At 39.3% G+C, this 21,468-nt stretch overlaps 1 protein-coding gene across 10 annotated transcripts in view; it reads left to right on the top strand.

Moving 5' to 3' along the window:
• Positions 1-21,468, top strand: part of mast4.S (microtubule associated serine/threonine kinase family member 4 S homeolog) — a 332,602-nt gene that overhangs the window by 285,353 nt on the left and 25,781 nt on the right. For all 10 annotated transcript variants that reach the window (XM_041580528.1, XM_041580529.1, XM_041580530.1 and 7 more), the window contains 4 exons: positions 9,388-9,596; positions 11,096-11,234; positions 12,506-12,638; positions 18,256-18,421. In XM_041580528.1, the coding sequence (XP_041436462.1) occupies positions 9,388-9,596; positions 11,096-11,234; positions 12,506-12,638; positions 18,256-18,421 (647 nt within the window). The remainder of the gene's footprint in view (positions 1-9,387; positions 9,597-11,095; positions 11,235-12,505; positions 12,639-18,255; positions 18,422-21,468) is intronic.

Raw genomic sequence — 21,468 nt, 5'->3', positions numbered from 1 at the left:
TGAGGAGTTCATGTGGCCGAGGTCAAGTGCATTTATACAGGCACATAAATCTAAGACGACTATGGGGCATATTTACTAAAGGGCGAAGTTAGTAATGCTGGCGAAGATTTGTCAGCGTTACAGTTTGCAGATTTACGAACGGACGCAGGCGTTACTTCGCTAGCAAAGGAGATAGACGCTAGTGGTGATTCGCACTCTATGGAGAGGCGTATTTTCGCTCTGGCGCATTTTTGCTCTGGCGAATGGGCGTTACTCTGCAAATTCAGTAAAATGCGGATTTTACTGAACGTTACCTCTTTCGCCAGACTTGCCTTCGCCAGCTTAGACCAGGTGGAGTGCATAGGACTTCCTCAATCTTTAGTTACTTACATCTAATTTTTATTGGAAAAAGTTTCTAAGTCCAAAAATAGCTGGCGTCTTTTCCTTTTTTCAGAGTGACAGCCTGCAAATGTCCTTAAATTTTTTTTTGGGTAACCGGGTTCCCCCATACATTTCCTAACATATGGCACATAAACTATACACTGGGCTCATGTGTAGGGCATTATAACAACTCTATTTTATTTTATTAAGGTTCCCTGGACTTGTGTAATGTAATGTATTTGCTGCAACATATACGTCCATTCAACTTTATAATTTCCCACCTTATGTAAATTAGCCTGAGCGAAGACCTTTAACGAAGTTGCTGTAGGCAGAATTGAACGCTACTGGACGCAACTTCGCATTTTAGTAAATTACCGTTGTCTGAGCGAATTTTTGGCTGCGAAGTGTTGCAATGGCCATCGCTGCCAAATTTTTGCCGCTTAGTAAATTTACCCCTATATCTTTATAGTTTTTTAGTAGATGGTGGAGCCCAGGGAATGCAGGGGGTGCTAGTAGAGAGTGTAGTAGTGAGCTTGTATCTTTAAGTTATAAACGTTGAGTTCCAAAGTCAGAACGTTGTTAAGGTATAATTTCTTTCTAAAGCTTTATGCCATTTCAGTTACATTATAACCTGTAATAGGAGAGCACATCCCAGCCATGGTCGTCATTCCTTTGTAACCTTTATATAGAGGAGAAGAAATTGGTTTCTGAACTGATTTAGTTTCCCAAGATGCATAAAAAATATTGTATTATGCTGGCATCTTTATCTTAGCATATCAATCATTTTATCTTCTGTCAATATTTATCAGGAGTCTGTGACAGAAACGCACATCCTTCCCAAAAATGTTCTGCCGCTACGCTCGAAATAATCGGCATGATACCACTAAGATGAGGTGGAAAATGAATAAATAATTTTGGTGTTTTAGACCCTGCTGCCATTATATTGGATATATTTGAAGCCCAAATGGTTTGCATAGATAGTAGCCTTCATTTTCATGGGTGCCATATAGATTTAGTCTCCAAAACGTCATTTAAATTTGACACATTTCATGTTTTTGCATCGCCATTAGAATTCATCCCACCCCAGCTGGCAGGGAAGCATCTAAAGCTCGGGGATACGGTTCCAGGCTGTTCTGCTGAAGTAGCCAGATGCTCCAGGGCACCGTGGAAATATTCTAAATGTAATATAACCAGACTGAAGTGATATGGGGGCAAGTACGTAAGTAAGGAAGGAGTCTGGGCTGGGATCTGAGCGTCCCATTGCTGAGTAGATCCCTTGCCTTCTGCCTGTTCCAACATACTTTTGCAGTGCCAAGTAACTAAGGTGATGCATTTGTCTTGTTTTATGTATTTAAGTATTTAAGCAATATTTCTATTTTATAAACTCTGAGCACAACAGTGAACACAGGCGTGGTTACAGCCTTCATGAGCCGCATTATTTTGTGTGAGTTGGTATAAACTGGATTTACAGTCTAGAATTAGTGGGTTATTGTTCATAGCGAAACCATGATGAATAATTACTGGTGGGTACAGTGGCATCGTTTTACTCGTTCTACTGCCAAGAATGGTGCAATGCTTGTTCAGCACTAATCAACCATTGTAAGTCCTGTCCAAACAAGAAAGGTGTTTTCATCAATACGCAACCTGTAATATCACATGCCTCATCTTTGCAGAGAAAAATCAGGAACAAGGAAAGTGAACAGGAAGCACAATTATATATTTGATATATATATTATACTAAACAAAGTGAACACGAAGCAGCATTATATATATATATATATATATATATATATATATATATATATATATATATATATATATATATATATATATATATATATATATGTTATTTATACATTTAAACAAATATATATTATATATTAAACAAACAATATTTTAAAATGATTCCTTTTTTCTCTCTAATAATAAAACTAAGATATAATTAATCCTTATTGGAGGCAAAATAATCTTTTTGAGTTTGTTTATTTTTAGGATATTTAAGGTGTGGGGATCCAAATTATGGAAAGATCCCTTATTCATAAAATACCAGGCCTTGAGCATTCTGGATAACAGGTCCCATACCTGTATTTTGTGTTTTTTGTTGCATTTATAATGCAAGGCCTTGCCTTAAAGCTCAGCTTGTTGGTTTCAGTCAGAGGATTACGTGGTTATGAAATTCTGGGTATTCTAGTCTGTCCTCCGTCTAGATGGACTTTGGCTGTGGCCCGTTCTGTGAGAGCAATAATATAGTTGATGGCAGACTGACGGCTCATGGTATTTTTTTTTTGGAGAGCAGAGACCGTGGTAGTTTTACCTGCAGGGTAGGGTGCAACAAGCAGAGCTCTCAAGTCCCCTGATTTTATCAGGAGTTACCAGTTTTTTGGTTCTGTCCCCCCGGTCTCCCGTCACCCTGATGCATTCCCCCAATTTCTGATGATTTTCGGCAAAAATCTGATGTGATTATAAATTTCAGAGACATCATTGGAGTGAAGTGCAATCTGTTGGTTCTGGCAAATGCCAGAGGGGCTGCTGTAAGTTGCCGCAGAAAGTAACTATTTAGTGTGGAGGGGGGGCATTTTTGGCTCTGAGTACTTGAAATTACAGAGTCTATCTTGAACCCCATTCCAGATCTTGTAACTAATGAAGGGGCAGGGGGTGAGACTGCACCTTGGCCCAACCTCAAGGAACCTACTTTTTGGTTAGGAGAATGGCAGGTGTCAGTGGGCACACAGGGGCGCTGGGCCAATGGGGCAAGTTGAGAAATTCTCCTCAGGAGGCAGCGCTCCAATTTAAGAGCCGAATTTCCAGTTTTCAATTGCACTGACCTCCTGGACCTCTCCACCAACATTTTGGACAGCGCATAAAGGTGAATGCGCGAAGGGGGGGCGGCAGCAGCAGCAATTTGCCTCTGGCAGTGGAGAGGCCAGGATCACCCCTGTGAGCATAAGAGCTGGGTGGCGTTGGTGAGGGGAGGCCACTGGGGTTAAATTATCATTTTAACAATAAATATTCCTAAAGTTCTATACTTGAGCTTGTTGGTCCATTAGAAATTACAAATAGTTATCATAGGATAGCGGAGTACATACGTTCACTATTAACGAAACTTGAGCATGATATTCTGACACAATTTGCTTTCGGTTTTAATGTCTTATTATTTATGGTTTTTGAGTTATTTAGCCTTTTGATCAGCAGCTCTCCAGTTTGCAATTTCAGCAATTTGGTTGCTAGGGTCCAAATTACCCCAGCAACCATGCAGGGATTTGAATAACACTGGTGTATGAATAGGAGATGGACTGAATAGAAAGATCAAAAGTAGCAATAACAATAAATGTGTAGCCTTGCAGAGCATCTGTTTCAGTGAGCCCCCATTTGAAAGCTGGAAAGAGCCAGAAGAAGAAGGCAAATAATTCAAATACTATAAAAAAGAAAAGATGAAGGCCAATTGAAAATCTGCTTAGAATTTTAAAAAGTTAAGTTAAAGGTGAGAGAAGAGGAAAGAGTACAGTATAGGGCACAGTCTCAACCTTGATAAAGTGGGTTCTCCTGACTCCAACTGATTTTAATATTTCAACCTACCCCTGGTCAATGTATTGGAATTCTGATGGCGCATTTATTAAAAGAAGTGCAGGATAGAAAACCTTGGCATGGCTTGGCCTTTTGTATAATTGTGGGAAGATTAGGATATCTTTTTCCCAGTCTAGCAGAGTTTGGTAATTTGTCTACAAAGCTCTTGCTGTAGGGATGACTTTAATTATTGACCTCTTTAAGCAGCAGCTACTGCAGGGATCTGGCGGATCAAGAGCAGCTTTGTTCCTTAAGCAGCGCGGCACAATTATCTTTGACTGGAGTAACAAGCTTACAGTTGCTTTGTGCTACATGTCAAGAGGAGCATCAACCAGCCATGCTGTTACTACTTTGGTAGGAAATACATTCTAATACTTCTAGTACCTGCACACCCAATGGGTTAAAAATATTTTGGAGGCAAATGCAAAATAATTGCCATGATTCATGCATTCTTTTCTCTTCGGAATCAACATCCATTAGGCGTGCAGTTTTGTATGCAAATGGGAGAAGAATTGCAATTCATTTTCGGAATTTAGTTGAGGTAATCCGTGAAAATATTGCTCGCAGGCTTGTCACATGTGCGGGTCCCACTGGATGTGTTCCTCTCATGATTTTTAACTGAATTAAGCTGCTGTCGCTTTCTACATTTTTTAATTGTGAGCAATGGATGCTTGGATAAACAAGGGCTTTTTTTCCCAGAGTGCTGTTGTCTTCAAGGTTGCTTTCCATTCCGTCACTGCTACAATGTGTTTTCACAGGCATTTAAGCAGAACAATGCAAAGCGCAGTGCTTATTCCAAACGATGGTTTATTTTGCATCTCATTCCCACACGTTTTGTCTCGGAACATTTAATATCCAGATCAGCGTTGACCTTTGCAAGGAATGTGAAAGATACCGAACTGCTTGCTTTTATCTTGCCTGTACTTTGTAACAGTGCTATCTTGCCATCAGCTTGAACTGTGTTTAATCCTAATGTTCTCTCCCACTTACAGTGTGCAATTTAAACCAGGATCTGGGGATTCATTGGCTTTAAGAAACAGCCATACTAAAATACACCCCCTTTTATGTAAAAGTTTGCAGCCTTTAGGAATTTTTATTTAGATTTAGTTATAGTGTGAGGATTTGTCAATTACTGTTCATCACACTGTGGGATACACAAACCAATATGTGTTAGTGTAACACACATTTATAATTGGCAACACGTTCCATAGCATTATTATATAGATTTGTATAGAAATTGAACATACAAATATTGACAGTTGAAGGAGGTAAAGGGCTCCCTTGTCAATAGAGGTTACAGTCTAAAAGGAGAAAGCAGTAAGAGACACAAGGTATGGGGGTGAGCACTATAGGTGGCAGTTGCATGTAATATACTTTCAAGGAATTCTAGACTAGATGAGGTTATGCCTCATCTATGAAATATGCAAAGGTGATCATATATTAAGCACTTTCCAGTGATTCTGATCACTTACCTGATACCCCAGGCCGGTGCTTCTGTTTGCAAAAAAAACTACACTGACCTGGGGTACTTCTAAGCAAGAACCACGAAGCTGACACATGCACAGTGGTGCTTCCAGTTTTACTCTACTGCACATGCGCACCAGGCCAGGGTCGGACCTGGCCGGCCCAGACCCGCTCCCTGCACTCCCTCTCCTTACCTCCCTCCCTGACCCCGGGTCGTATGGTGGGGATTGGGTTTGGCCGTGTCAGAGAGGACATTACATTAGGGGGCCCGGGGGTTGGTGTGGGGGGCCCCTGGAGGCTGCAGGCCCTGGACCTTCCAGTCTAGCGCTACACCTGGTGAAAAGAAGGGAGAAGTAGAAGGCGAGTGCTTGCTCAGAAGTAGCCAGGTCAATGTAGTTTTTTACTAACTCAGATAAGAGTTTATAGACATTTGCTGCTGAAAACCTGATGGGAAATAGGAATGAAGTCCAGAGAATGGAATTGAAAGCAATAGCTTTTAATGTAACTAACTGCTGTGAATGTCTGGGTAATTAGTTGGAATTATACCCTTAAAGCCAGTGAAGAAACTGACAGAAGGCTATGATAGCGAGAGAGCTCCTGTTGAGGTGTACATGTTGCGGACAATCACTGGACAGGAATGTCCATTAACATACAGTTACTGTAGTTATCATGTGACTTCATAAGAATGAATGAGAGCAGGGGAGTAACTACAGATGAAGCAGACCCTGGGTGGCCCAGGAGGTATAGGACCCCATGAGGCCCTATTCATATAAAATTTCAATAAGTATTGGTAAAGCGTGTCAACCTTTAGACATTTTGGGGGTCTGAAAAATAACTTGCTGTGGGACCCATTAATATCTAGTTAAGCCACTGAATCAGAGTATTGGTGGCATCGTACAGAGCCTTGATAGATAGGTGTGTCTAGTTAGCATTGGGTTTGAGGTTTTAAACAGTGTATATTCAACCCCATAACTTAGGGGGTTACTTTGATTCTGCAACTCTGCTGTTCCCCATCTCCGACAGCCACAATGCAGTGAAAGTTGCTCTCCAACCTACTGTATTCAGAGAAGGGGTATTCTACCATCTGTATAATATCTCATAAGCTATTTCTGTTGCAGTTTCTATTACTGTCTTTTAGTGTAGCTTGGATGCTATCTTGAATAAGCATAATATCAAAGGCTAATGTGATACTATAATCTATAATTAGTAGAAATATTGGTATGTTTAGTTTATATATGTAATTTGAAGCGTTTGAACTTGATGGACTTCGGTCGTTTTCAACCCAACTTAACTATGTAGCTATGTATATTAAGGCAGTACACGTGGAGGTGCCCCCATGCATTCTCACAGATAGTTTTGCAACTTTTCTCTGTGGACTGTCACAGCTTTGAAAAACTTTTCATGCTCATAAATTTCCAAAAAAAAAAAAAAAAAGACACTCTTTGAAGGCATCTTATCCTCGTGTTCTAGTTCCAAACAGCCAGACTTTAGATCCAACTGCCAATAATGATGATGTTTAAAGTGGGTAATATTATCTTTAAATATTATGGAGGTAAACTGGACATTCGTGCTGAATCTAGTCCAGACAAAAACCATAATACTAATAAGCAATATTTCCTATTGCTCATTTTAAGAAAACCTTATTCTTGAATTCCTTCAGGTATGAAATTGGAAAAAATGAACCTTTAGTTTGTGTCCTGCAAAGTCAACCTTTAAATGTTTTATAGCTAAAATGATTATTTAGATTTCCTTCTCAGCCAAATGATGTTGGGAAAATACTAAAATCAAAATAAATAACTTTTAATTTGATATTTTAAATCATCCACATCTTTTTTTCTAAATGTTGTTCAAAATGTTAATAGTTTTTTCTGTGTAGAGGGAATTTCCAAGGCTTTCATTTCATGTTTTGCTTTAATCAGCCAAATAAGTCAATTACTGAAGCTAGTCCCTCTCTGTCCATCAAGGCTTGTCTATACTTCTCTTCTTTGGTGGTTTCATTCCTGTGGCTTTGCAGAGCAACAGCTGCTTGGAGAGCTCAGTTGGAAATTTGGCATAAAACCAAAGGAAAATAATTATTTCGTTGCTTTGTGATTTACTTTTTGTAGGCTCAATATTTTATTTCTATAGCCCCACTGAGTTGGATCGTGAGTGGGAAAAGCTGGGGGAGGTGTTTCTATTAATAATGTTTTTGTTCAATTCCTGCGATAATTTAGATGTAAATTAATTTCTCTGCCATTTATGATAAGTTGCTTTTCAAATATCAAGTTAACTGTTCAGAAGTAAAATTTGTTGTCTATTTTACATGCTTAAATACTTTGACTTTAATCAATAGAACTAAATATATTCACAGAGTTACAAACTGGCAGAGATCCCATTTGCTCACATTTAAATTACACAATTTGTGTATAAACTCTCAAGTGGAAAATATTTGAAAAATCTTGATTTATAAGAATAGACTTTACTTTTGTTTGAAATCATGTGATAACATATATACAATATATATATATATATATATATATACATATACATATATATATATATATATATATATATATATATATATATATATATATATATATATATATATATATATATATATATATATAGCAGCATGTATGTGATTCAGTAGACAGCCCTGGCAGATTGGTCTTTGTGTTACCGTAAATAGACTAAAAAATTAGTGCAACAAAAGTCCCTACAGAATCAAGCCTCAATTGAAATAGTTTGACTTTTTCGAAATGTCACTGTGAAAACTTCACTTTATCGAATAGTCACCCCAAAAACTCAAATTTAACAGATTATCGAAATGTTCAAGAATCCCGAAGGTAAAAAAATGTTCCAATTTTTAAAGGGACCATCTGCCATTTAGACCGGTTTCAGCTGGAGTTTTTCCGATTCAAATTTTTAGCAACTTCAGAGCAAAATAAATCTGGAAAAATTTGAGTTTTTTTTTTCCTTTAAAAAATCCGATTTTTCCCCTTTAAAAATGTAACCAGAAATATTTGAGGTTTAATAAATAGGCCCCTTAATATTTTTGGAATCATTGTACTTAAGAGAATACAACACAAACACATACTTCATCACACACATACATTTATATTATTGGAATAATTGTCTACACTCTATACAACCTGTCCTCCACTTCTGTTAACGTGAATGTTGATAAAAGGATCCGCACACACTTCTTTCTTTTGCAGTGGGGGGTCACCCCTTCACTTTATTTGTTTAATCACCACACCATCAACGTTTCGGGGGGGAAACACCCTCCCTTCATCCCTCCCTTGATCCTGATGAAGGGAGGGTGTTTCCCCCCCGAAACGTTGATGGTGTGGTGATTAAACAAATAAAGTGAAGGGGTGACCCCCCACTGCAAAAGAAAGAAGTGTGTGCGGATCCTTTTATCAACATTCACGTTGCTAGGGGACCTTGCCGGGTCGACGGAAGAACGCACCACCTCTGCAGGATCAGTGAGATTGGGTGTGCGGTAAGAAAATCACATTGCTCCACTTCTGTTACTCATGGTATGGTAATCATTCCACAATGTTGAACTACATGCGGATCACAGGTCAGTCATATACATACCAGGCTTCTAAAAGTAGATGATAAGACTTTCTATCTCCCAAATCTTAGCTCCACACCTAAGCTTTCCCTAGAGTCATATCCTGACAGACCTTTATTACCCCAGAGCTGGAAAAGACAAACTGCTTTTGGAGACCCATCTTTGAGCTGCTTTGAGACTGGCAGTAAATATCAATAATATTGAAATCCGTATAAGTGATAGTGATAGTACTTTAAGAACCCTAAATAAATGTTTCCACTTTCCACAGCGCCTGCTGTCTTGCTTTGCTCATCTTGAAGATTAGTTCTTATTTGTCCTTGTAATGTCTCTTCCTCTGGCACAAAGAATGTTTTATGCTTAAAAAAATGGGCAGTTTAAAAAAAAATCTATGCTGTCAATGTACTTAATTATAATGTTATGATCTTGTTTTCCCCCACTAGGGCTGTTTACTTGGTTCGCCATAAAGAAACCCGTCAAAGATTTGCCATGAAGAAGATAAACAGGCAGAACTTAATCCTCAGGAATCAGATTCAACAGGCGTTTGTGGAGCGAGATATTTTAACGTTTGCAGAAAATCCATTTGTTGTCAGTATGTACTGTTCTTTTGAGACAAGGCGCCACTTATGCATGGTCATGGAGTATGTGGAAGGTAAGTCATTCTGACATGTTTCAATGGGCTGCCTTTATTAGATTATGTGAGCTTTGTGCAGTTGACTCTAAAGTGAACGAATTAATAACTTTATCGCCATCAATCCAAAAACTATTCATTGCTATTAAGCAGAAAGTGGACGGACTTTACAGAGAACTCTTTTAGTTGGCTGTGCTATCTAAAACCCATTCCTTGTTGTTAATAAAGAACCTTTATAACCTCATCTTCAACAACGTGTACATTAGTAATATGCAGGTTGGGATTTTCCCGACCCGTGCCCACATCCGACTTCCGGGTTCCTTTTATAGACCTGCCCCATCTGTGATGTTGCAAAAGGCGCCGGGCAAGAAGGCTCGCGGCTATAAAGCTGGAAGCCAGCATTTGTAGAGGAGTGTGAGGTCGGCCCAAACAGCCCGACCTGTGGGTCTCATGGGTATCAGGCCAGCCCGCACATAACTAGTGTACATTGTAAGAGTGTTATACAGTGTAATACAGTGTACAGTGCTTGTGATATGCCGTATATGGAATAGGCAATGAAACTGACGCAAATAATAAAACCAGAAAAAAAATTATGGAGTCTCTTAATAGCTACAGTTTACTTCCTCTATGGTTACATAACCCAAACATGCAAAATTGTGCCTGAAGGAATGAGTAGTTGTGGCAGATCGAAGCTCATGGACAAACAGTTAACAGGACGTGAGAACTGAATGGCGGTTGTTTCTGCATGCTGATGCACCTTCAGACTTCCTCCAGGGTTTTCATTGGCCCATGCTCCGTTTACTTTGCACCATGCATGGAGAAAGAAAGGTAAAATCATTGGGGGTACCAAATGTTTAGACACCTCCAGTGCTTACCTGAGACCCTGGGCCAGTGCTCCTATTCGCTAAAAAGTGCACTGGCCTTCGTCACCATCTTTTTCTGCTTCTTCCTCCTTCTCTTCAGCCCCAGTCCAGTTGCACATGGACAGTAGAGTGAAAAGCCAAAGCAAAAAGCTGACTTTTCTGTCTGATGCACATGTGCCTTGCCCCAGGGCCAAAGAGAACAGTGATGAAACAGAAGATTGTTTTGCAGTGCTCCTACAGTAGTAGCCCTGGCCAGTGTAGTTTTTAGCAGACAGAAACACCAGCCCAGGATCTCATGTAAGTTATTATAATCACTGGGGAGGGACTTACTTCTGGCACCCCCCCAGTGATTTTAATTCCCTACTCCGTTAACCATAACAGATTAAACCATTGGATTGACAACAAGTGCACATACAGTAGCTTCTATAGGTGCAAGTACATGTGTGAATAATGGCTAGCACTTGTATGTTAGATTATTTTTTTTTTATTTGGTCCCATACAGTGTGGTTGAAATTCTAAACTTTTGGACATCCTATGGTCATTTTGTTGGAAAGCCCTGATAAGACCGAAAGCTTAAATGTAAACAATCATACAGATAACTGAATCATTCAACGTGCACTTAACTTAATGCGTCTGTCATGTCCATTTGTGCTTTAGGCGGAGACTGTGCCACCTTGCTGAAGAACATCGGCCCACTGCCGGTAGACATGGCTCGAATGTATTTTGCGGAAACTGTTTTGGCTCTGGAATACCTTCATAACTATGGAATTGTGCACAGGGATTTGAAACCTGACAAGTATGTATAAATCACATGTATTTATCACATGTCTATAGTTGGGTGGTTAATATAGGGATCATTTTGCCAGAAGAATGATATGGAAAGGGATTTGCAGGCGGTTTTTCACTTTCTATCGACAGCTGGAAATGCTGGAAATGCTTTGATGCTGGCGCAAGCAATACATCCTTACTTGCTACCTTATAAGTGATCTATTTTCATCATAAACAGAGTAGTGAAACATGCACCATGCAACTTCTTGAGTCCAGCTAAGGGTTTTAACCGATGGTCAAGGAACCCACAAGATTGGGATTTCTTTGGGCTTTCATGTATACATCATGCAGTCATTAAAGGTGAAATTGTTGTTCTTCTTGATTTATTTATGACCTTAGCGGGCAACCATGAGACAATGGAAGGGAATACACGGCCATTACCCTCCTAATAAAAGAAAGAATGAGTTTGCTTAGTCCGTGTGTTCTAAATCGGAATATCTTACCAGCCTTTAAAGCGTAGAATTGAGAGGACACAGTTATTCTATCAGTATGGCTTAGCTGCCTCATTGTGAGCGGAGAGCTTAGTGAGACGGAATAAAAGGGCAAACGACAGACATATACTGATTGATTAATTACTGGTAGCAGATATCAAGATGGGAAAATGAACGTTCGTATGGGAGCTGTGACTGACGTGACACTCGATGCCCAGTGTTGTACTGTATGTTTACTAAATAGGCAGCCTCTCAGAAAGAAACAAGAATATGATTTTTGTCTGAAATTTGTGCTGTGAATTCTTTTCGAAAAAGGGCAAATCAGGGTTGTTTGACTGTTCATCTTCCTTTTGGCTATGCTTGTTTTATTTGTATTTGAGCGGCGCTTTTCTCGCCCTCCCCATTCAAATGAAGGATGAATGTGCTCAGTGTGTAAGCAAAACCCATCAGTTTATCAATTTACTGCACATTAGCAGAAGGGAAGAAAAGGCTTGTCTGTTTCTGGCCCATTATTTATAATTCCTGTTTCCTTATTCTCCGCTACATTTAGCCTTTCTGTAATGCAAACCTAATCAGCCTGAGCTGCGTGAAGCCGACATGAGTGTTTGCTATGTATGTACTGGATTCATCTTATGGAAATAACTTTTTATTTTTTTCGTTCTACACTGAAATTTTAATATCTTCCAGGGTATTTAGGTGGCTGCCTCTGTGCCTTTTCGATACTAGACAGAAAATCAATCTTTAAGCTTGTAAACATAAGATTTCTGGATTATGGCAGCCAGCTTATATATATCACTTTGATTTGCAGCTTACTGGTAACATCCATGGGACATATAAAGCTTACCGATTTTGGACTTTCGAAGGTGGGCCTTATGAACATGACTACCAACCTTTATGAGGGTCACATTGAAAAGGATGCTCGAGAATTCCTCGACAAACAGGTCAGAACATATGGAAGGCATGGCTTCACTTTAGAATGAATACCCTTTCAGGTTGCTCTTCAATATATGAAGGGATACATATGTGATTAGGATCTAAACATTCAAGTCCCTTGAAATCAATGCTTAATTCTTAGCATGTCTTATCTAAAGCTACAACCAGGACTGAGAGATCGTTTGTTCAACATCTATTGATTGGCATAATAAGCAAATGTAGGTGGGGTGCAGTGAGGATGTGACCACAAAATGCTTAATGCTTAAAATGCCCAGAAATCCTCTGTGCTGAACTATGGAAGAGTGCAGAGGATTTCTTGTCTTTGTATGTAACAGTAGGGCTAGCAGACCCTGTGAATTCTGGGTGCTTAGGGAATTAGTGGCCTCAGTGGTGAATAGCCAAAGAAGCAGTTTCATTATATGTCTGCCACAAATGTCATTTTAATGGTGTTCGTTTCAACAACACTATCTTTACTGCAGGGGTCCTAAAATAAGGTTGGTGTAGGGCTAGAGTTTTTGAGGGTTTTTGCAGAGATTTTTGTACTTTTTACAGATCTTTGAAATTTGTAAATGAATTGGACTTAAATAAGAGGGGATGAGCTGGTTTTCTGTAACTGTCCTGTAACTGCTCCTGATCAAGGTGTTGCTGTACACTACGTGATGACAAGCCACCTCGGTCCTTTTATATAAATAAAAACCGTATCAAATGTTAGACTTGTGGGCAGAATCTTGTCTTGTCATACATGGGGGAAGTACAGAAAGTCAAGGGAATTGTGTTCCATTGGGCACATTGAATGGCCAGAACTAGTGGTAGGCACCTGTGTGGGCACAACCATTTTTGGAAACATTCCTCAGGTGTCCTACATGCACTGTACCCTGTAGATTCACCTGCGTTTGCCTCCTGGGTGGTGTAGACTGCGACCCTGTCCTTGGGTGCCAAAGCTTACTGGCCTGCCTCTGTAGGGCATTAGTTCATTAGGATGGTGCTGTTCCCATATGGAACACATGAAGTGATTAAAGGACTAGGAAATTTAAACTAAGAAGTAAGCTAGAAATGTTGTACATGTTTTTGGCTTCTGTACCAGCCCCAGGCAACCAAATCACTTTAGCAGTAAAGTCTCCAAAGATGCCCCAGTAACTCCCCATCTTCTTTTCTAATTTTCTGCTTGATAATTTGTGACAACCCCTAAGTTTAGCTTCTCAACAGCTGCTCAGAGCCCACTGAGCATGTGAGTGTCACAGACACTTTCCAAGATGGTGACCCCCTGTGACAAGTTTGAAGTCCTGGATCATTGCTGCTATTGAGAAGACGAAACTTTAGGCTGGTGCAATAAGTTCAGTGTATAAAATATGGCATTTTTAGCCCTATTCATTCTTAGGGTTTAATTCTCCTTTAAGGCCAATTTGAAGCAGGCCAATAGTGAAAGAAACCATTATCTGAAAACAAAGGTGCATGTTAAAATGGCTGCGTCCGACTGGTTGCATTAAGGCTGATACAACAATTATGGGGCAATATAATTCTTCATGCAAAACGTCTCTATATTGTTTTTGGCACGGTGCTCCCAGAATTCCTTTTCCTTATGTTCTTGCCTATTTACACAGATTGCTATGCACCTAGTGGTGACCCACTAGCTGAGATCTTTCACTGCATTCTGTGAAACGTATCCCAATATAGTTTTTTATTGTAAGACTGATGAATAAAAAGCCGCCTTGTGACCGAGGGACGAGTCTCTATAGAGTACTTTTGGAATTTGTGATGCATTGTACAATTAAGGGTGCTAAAATCTTAGTTGTGGTCCATTTCATTTTCTCATGCCTCATTACCGTTTGTCTACAATCTGTTTACTCTGCAATGGCTTGGATACATCCATCTGAAATGTAACATGTTCTGATTTATCTGCTCTTTGCCATGGTTCCTCTATGTGTTCATTTTATCACACCTAAAATAAACATCTGTTCCCATATAAAACGATAGTTCTTTATCCGGTGTATTAAACTGTGTGTTTTCATGGCTTTTGCATGTAAATATATCAATGACAAGCGCCAGGGATAATGACAGTCAAGAACCATTTATCACATAAAACTGAAAAATTAAAATAGTGAGGAAACCTGTAGATAATGGATGTTTTGTTTGCCTTTATCTGCCCAGATCATGTATAACCACCCACTGCCCCTGTGTATTCATCCTGTAATTAAGCAGCACAATCCCATCCATCAAGTCAGAAGTCTCTGCCAGCCTCAGTCACGGGCACAGAGAAATGTTATTTTTAGAACCTGGCTTTATTTTAAAGAGGTCAACAGAACCTTCAGTGTGTGAAATAAATTTCCTGTCCCCTGTGTCAGATAAGTGGTAGAACTACTACTAGTTCAGCAAAACAGGGATGGAAACTGTTGTCTACCCTTGGTTAAGGGGCTGTTCATCTTTGTGTTAACTTTAAGTATGATATAGAGAGTGATATTCTGGGACAATTTGCAATTGGTTTTCATTTTTTATTATTTGTGGTTTTTGAATTATTTAGCTTTTTATTCAGCAGCTCTTCAGTTTGTAATTTCAGCAATCTGGTTGCTTCGGTCTAAATTACCCTAGCAACCATGCATTGATTTGAATAAGAGACGGGAATACGAATAGGAGAGGCCTGTATTGAAAGATGAGCAATAAAAAATAGCAGTAACAATATAAAAATATAAATGTAAACAATACATTTGTAGCTTTACAGAATATTTGTTTTTATATAGGGTCATTGACCCTCATTTGAAAACTGCAAAGAGTCAGAAGAAAAGGAAATAATTAAAAAAAAAAACAATTGAAATGAAAACCAATTGAAAAGTTGCTTAAAATTGGCCATTCTGTAACAAACTAAAAGTTATCTTAAAGGTGAACTACCCCTTTAAATGGTTCATTAACTTGAAATGAAACTTCAGTATGATGCAGCGAGTAGGGATGGGCGAATTTGACCCGTTTCGTTTTGCCAAAAATTCTCTGCCAGCGAAATGTCGCAGACGCCCATTAAAGTCTATGGGCGTCAAAAAAATGTTGTCGCGCGGCAAATTGTTTTGACACGTCTTTTTTTTTTATGACGCACGCCACCATACAAGTCTATGGGCGTCTTTTTTTCGGCTAAAAAATTCGCCCATCCCTAGCAGCGAGGACAGTGGTAATTATAATAATGCAATAATAACTATAGTCTCAGGATAAATGTCCTTTTTGCTTGTGGGGGTCAGTGAGGCCAGTTGCAAATTTTCTCAAAATATCTCTGTCAATGTCCTATTAACCATACCTCCCAACTCCCTCTTTTGACAGCTCAACCCGCAGTCCTGTGTTTGTACTGGAAAGTCCCAATTTCTCTGCACTGAACAGCCAAAAATGTTTCTAACTTAATTGGCTCTTGGCAGAGAGCCCAGAATAGATACTTAAGACACATTTGTAACAGTTTTGTCCCTTGGGAAACGTTAGACTCAGCTTAAAGGGCAATTCACCTTCATTAGTAAACTGTAATAATACATAAAAACTACAGAAATGTGTTCAAACTTTCATAACCTGGCAAATTATCTAAAATGAACATGGTAATTAAGGGGTGTGGCTGCAAAAAACGATGTGGCCAAAATTTTTTGCCATGCTCCGCACGACCCAGTTTCCAGAATGTTGGGAGGTATGCTAAACATTAATTTTCATGTTAAATACCCTTTTAAAGGAGAACTAAACCCTATAAAAGAATATGGGTAGAAATGCTGTCTTCTATTTAATGAACTTACTGTACCAGCCCAGAGGTCTAGCAGCCCTATAAGAAGAATGATCAAGTCCTCATATCTTTGGAGTGTCAGTGACTAGAGTCCTGCGCGGGTCCATTTTTTGGAACCCCTCCCGACCTGTACCTGCAATCTGCAACCCGGACCCTTAACCCACATTCTTACCCGCTTGGACCTGCTACCCGACCCGCAAGTACCTTATCCGCAACCCAGACCTGTGACCCGATCACCATCAAGAATCAGGAAGTACTGTCATTGTAAAACGGAAGTGACCTCATCAGAAGTAGCCGTGATCAGAAAAAAAGGGATTAAAACAGGAAGTGCTGTCATTGTAAACCGGAAGTGACATCATCGGAAGTAGGCATGATCAGAAAAAATTAGTAAAAATCACTATTGAGATGACTTGCGGCGCGACCCGCAGAACCACTGACTCGCGTCTATACCCGCACCAGGAACTTCTACCCGCATCGTGCAGGGTACCACAGGTTTTTGCGGGTACCGACCCGCTGCAGGACTCTACCAGTGACACTGCACATGCTCAGTGTGCTCTGGGCTGCTTTTGAGAAGTTAAGATTCACCTATCATGGAAGCTGATGCTATAGGGCTGATTTTGAATCGGTGACAATGAAGAATGCACTTGCTTCTATGCTTCCATGTAAGGCCGCGGTCCCTAAGATTATGAAACTGACAGCAGCCCAGAGAATGTTCCGTGAATGAGCAGTAAAGAAAATATGGTGGTACTGAGAGACACAGGTCATGGACTGGTATAAAAGCCCAGTATATAAACAATGATATTTGTATACCCAATCTGTCATAACGAACATACCATATTATGCACAGTTTCTTTGCTAAATAATGCTATTTGTTTGTTTTTTTTTTTGAAAATACAATAAAAAAGTTAAAAAAAAAAAAAAAAGCCCAGTATATATGTTTGTGTTTTGAGCATTTTCCTTTAAGTTGTAGTTCTCCTTTAAAGAGTCAGTGTTGCATGTCATTATTGCTATAATCTGTCTATGGTACTTTAAACTAAACATTTGTAAAATTACATGAGATTAGGGAATTTTGGAAATAAATGATAGGTACCAAATATCAAATCAGAAAAACCCAAAAGAACCGACACTCTAACTACAGTAAGAGGCAGATTTATCAAGGATCAAATTTTGAGTTCATGGCAGTTTGCAAAAACTCCTATAATCTCCCATGAACTCGAAATTTGAAAAAAGACCAATCGAAATTTTTCAAAAAGAAAAATCTAATTTTTCCAATTAGAGTGAATAGGATTGACCCGCAAACTCGAATTGAATACGAATCCAATTTGATTCGAGTTTTTTCACCAAAAAAACCCTCTATTTTCAGGATATCTCCAAACAACTCCAAATTGATTCCAGGATGTCCCCCATAGGCTAAAACAGCAATACGGGAGGTCGAATTCAAATTCTTAAAGGGCCAGTACAAGATACATTTCGAAATTCAAAATTTTTTAAAAACTCAAATCAAATTTTAACCATTTCCTAGTCGAATTACACTAAAATAAACTTGAGAATTAAAATTTTCACTTCAACCCTTGATGGATCTGCCCCTTAGTCTTTGTAGTCATTCTTTTATTTCATTGGCTATTATTCATTTCATAAACCAAACGAACAAAACCATTATCAGTTTAGTGTTTGTTTTGCCTCTTATTCCTACAGTTTGAGTCCATTTGTATGTTTGTTAGTGCCCAAAAGTGTTATTGCAACAGCTAGTAACGTCACTCACATCCCAACTTGAAGTTAAAATATCTTGCATAACTTGATCCTTGAATGAGTGCTGTAGATTGTACGACAAGAAACGATAACAATTGTATGCTATAGTTAACTGTAAGTTTCCTTGTTCTTTGTAGGTCTGTGGCACCCCTGAATACATTGCTCCTGAGGTAATCCTACGCCAAGGTTATGGGAAGCCAGTCGATTGGTGGGCGATGGGAATTATCCTGTATGAATTTCTTGTTGGCTGCGTACCATTTTTTGGTGATACGCCAGAGGACCTGTTTGGCCAGGTTATAATTGGTAAGTTTAAATCGGAAAGCAGGCGTGCACTGAAGACTGAAATGAAGGATACCATATGTGGAATGAGCCAAATATCAAATCAGAAAAACCCAAAAGAACCAGTATGGGGCAGATTTATCAAGGGTAGTGGGAGTTTGTAAAATCTTCCATAATCTCCCATGAACTCGAAATTCGAAAAAAAGACCAATCCAAATTTTTTTTTACAAATCACATTTTTCAAATTCGGGTGAATGGGATTGACCTGCAAACTCAAATCGAATTTGAGTTTTTTCACCAAAAAAACCTTGATTTTCAGGATGTCTCCAAACAACTCCAGATAAATTGATTCCAGGGCGTCCACCATAGGCTAAAACATTAATTTGGCAGGTTTAAGATTTGTCTGAGCTTGTGTCAGTGGCACATTCAAAGTAGCAGGTGATGCGGGCGCAGTCTGGAGAACCCCCGGCATCATAAGGTCTTTAAATATAGAGCACTAATAGACTGTTCATTGCACCTTGCCCTGGATGGGCCAACCAAGTTACAATTGGTGCTCGGTTCATTACGCACTTTGCACTCCACCTTCAATAGGTGCACTAAGGTACCCTAAGGAATGATGTTCTGAGCTCCAACACTTCCCATTATGCACCGATGGGCACCAATCAGTCCTTCCTGCCCCTTGTTCTTAATCGAGCGCAGAAAGTGACTCCAACAGTGGCCTAAATGAATCGCAATGCCGCATTTACGCGAAATACACACACACACGTATCACTCACATGGCGAATGCAAGAAACAATACCAAATTTCAAAACTATTAAGGGCAGTTGTATCCAATTTGTGGAGAAATTGCACAGATCTTAATGCAGCAATTGTGTTAGGCACAACTCTCCCTGGCAAGTGTAACAATCCCGGGAATACTGGAGAAAATGTTACAATATGGGACTGCGCTCAAAATTGTACCTTGCTCACTGCATTTGAAGTCATAAATGACCCCCAAAATTTTTGAATAGAAAAAATACTGTTTTATGGTTTACTTTTAAAAATGGCAGAATTCCTCCTTTGACTTCTTTCAGTGAGGGTGATGGCACGCAAGAAGCTTTGTCACCTGCAGGAATTTGGGCTTCCACCCCAGATGGCAAAATGACCCCCCCCCCGTGGGGAAAAAAATGTTGAATTGCATAATCTTGCAAAAATGCCTTTCCAGCTCTTTACTTAAATCTGATTTCCAGTTTTTATAATCTTTATTGGCTGACCCTCTTCTTGTTTAATTGGCTGCCGGTTCTTAGGTTTCCTTGGCAAAAAAAATAGGGATGCGCTGAATCCAGGATTTGGTTCGGGATTCGGACAAATCCTTTGGCCGAACCGAATCTGAATCCTAATTTGCATATGCAAATTAGGGGCGGAAGGGGAAATTGTGTGACTTTTTGTCACAAAACAAGGCAGTAAAAAATGTTTTCCCCTTTCCACCCCTAATTGGCATATGCAAATTTGGATTCGGTTCTGTGTTAGGCCGAATCTTTCGTGAAGGATTTGGGGGTTTTGGCCGAATTCAAAATAGTGGATTCGGTGCATCCCTACAAAAAAAGAAAAAAAAAGAAAACCGCTAAATAAAACCCAATGGAATGGAGTTTTCTTAAAAGAGCGAGTGTGATAGTAAATAATGCAAAAGCAGGAGAGGAAACAAACTGCACAGATTGTTAATGGCTTCACAGAGGGTTATTACAAAGTAATGTTATTTAAATAACAGATGTTCTTCTTTCATTTAAAATTCAATAACCTTTTCAGGTCTGAACCTGCGGGCTGACCCTAAGTACCATTACGCAGCTTGTGGCAAAATGAAATGATAATTAAACAAAAATCCCTCTTTCCCTACCTGCTGTTTCCATGAATTTCCCAACGGCACTAAAGGCTAGGACTGTGCCAGCAAGTTACACATCATAATGGCCTTTATGTATCCAAATGCAACGGCACTCATTTGCCAGCCTAGTCCATGGTAAATATTTAGCTGTATTTTCCTTTGGATTGTCCAAACAAAAACTATAAATCTATATCTTGGGGACTGGGGTTTTCTGCTGTATATGGAATGGAGAATTAACATGTTTTAATCAAGACAGGCAACTAAACCTGTTCTCCATTCAAATACCTTGCAGCAGCCATGCATATTCATGTTTTACTCTCAAAATCCTATTTAACCTGGCTCAAACATTGGTGCCAAGAGAATGTGCCAGTAATTCATTATTCAGGAGGTTTCATGCAAACGACTATTCACATATATTTGTTTGCAAATATCTCTCTTATGTACAGAAAGAGGGAGCTGAAGTGAATCAGTACCCCATTCTGCCTGATACAGGTTTAGTATCTATTATCCAGAAAGCTTGGGACCTGGCGTTTTTCCGGATAATGAGTCTTTCTGTAATATGGATCTCGGTACCGTAAATGGCATGTAAAGGCAAAAAAATAAAATCCCATTTTTACTTTCTTTAATGAAAAAGAAACCTATCTCCTATCTCTTAATATACTTTGATCAAAACGTGTGTACCGTTATAAGAAACCTGACTGTATGCAGTGAAATTCTCCCTTCATTTACTGCTGTGGTTAGGAATTGTCAGACGGTCCCTAACTGCTCTGCAGGGAAACAATCATACTTATGAACAGCAGGGGGAGCCTGCTTTACTTCCCAGCCATGCACAACTCAAGCAGCTTTGTTTGTTTCCCTGTACAACAGTCGGTGACTGTTTAGAGATTTGTTTTGGATTTTATTTTTGCCTTTACATCCCCTTTACTGTTTCCAACTCCAACTGCAGGGACAAAGATCAGAGGCAGATTTAAACAGATAAACTGTGATTCAATTTGGACGATTGTTTTGCTGCAGCCACTGGTTCTGCAGAGTTGGAGAAAATTTGTATTAAACAATACAAAAACTATAAAATCCACATTAGATTACATGACAACACAGGACCCAGTGCAGTCTGTATATTCTGATTATTAATCAGTTTTGCTGTATTGGCTTCTGGCAGATATTATTTGTGTTGTTTTGATCATTTATGACAATCCCTAAGCAGCCCAGACCA

Source organism: Xenopus laevis, chromosome 1S, assembly GCF_017654675.1.
Source record: "Xenopus laevis strain J_2021 chromosome 1S, Xenopus_laevis_v10.1, whole genome shotgun sequence".
Classification (NCBI taxonomy): domain Eukaryota; kingdom Metazoa; phylum Chordata; class Amphibia; order Anura; family Pipidae; genus Xenopus; species Xenopus laevis.
Note: the sequence above shows the minus strand (reverse complement) of the source record. Positions and strands in the feature narration are given on the sequence as shown.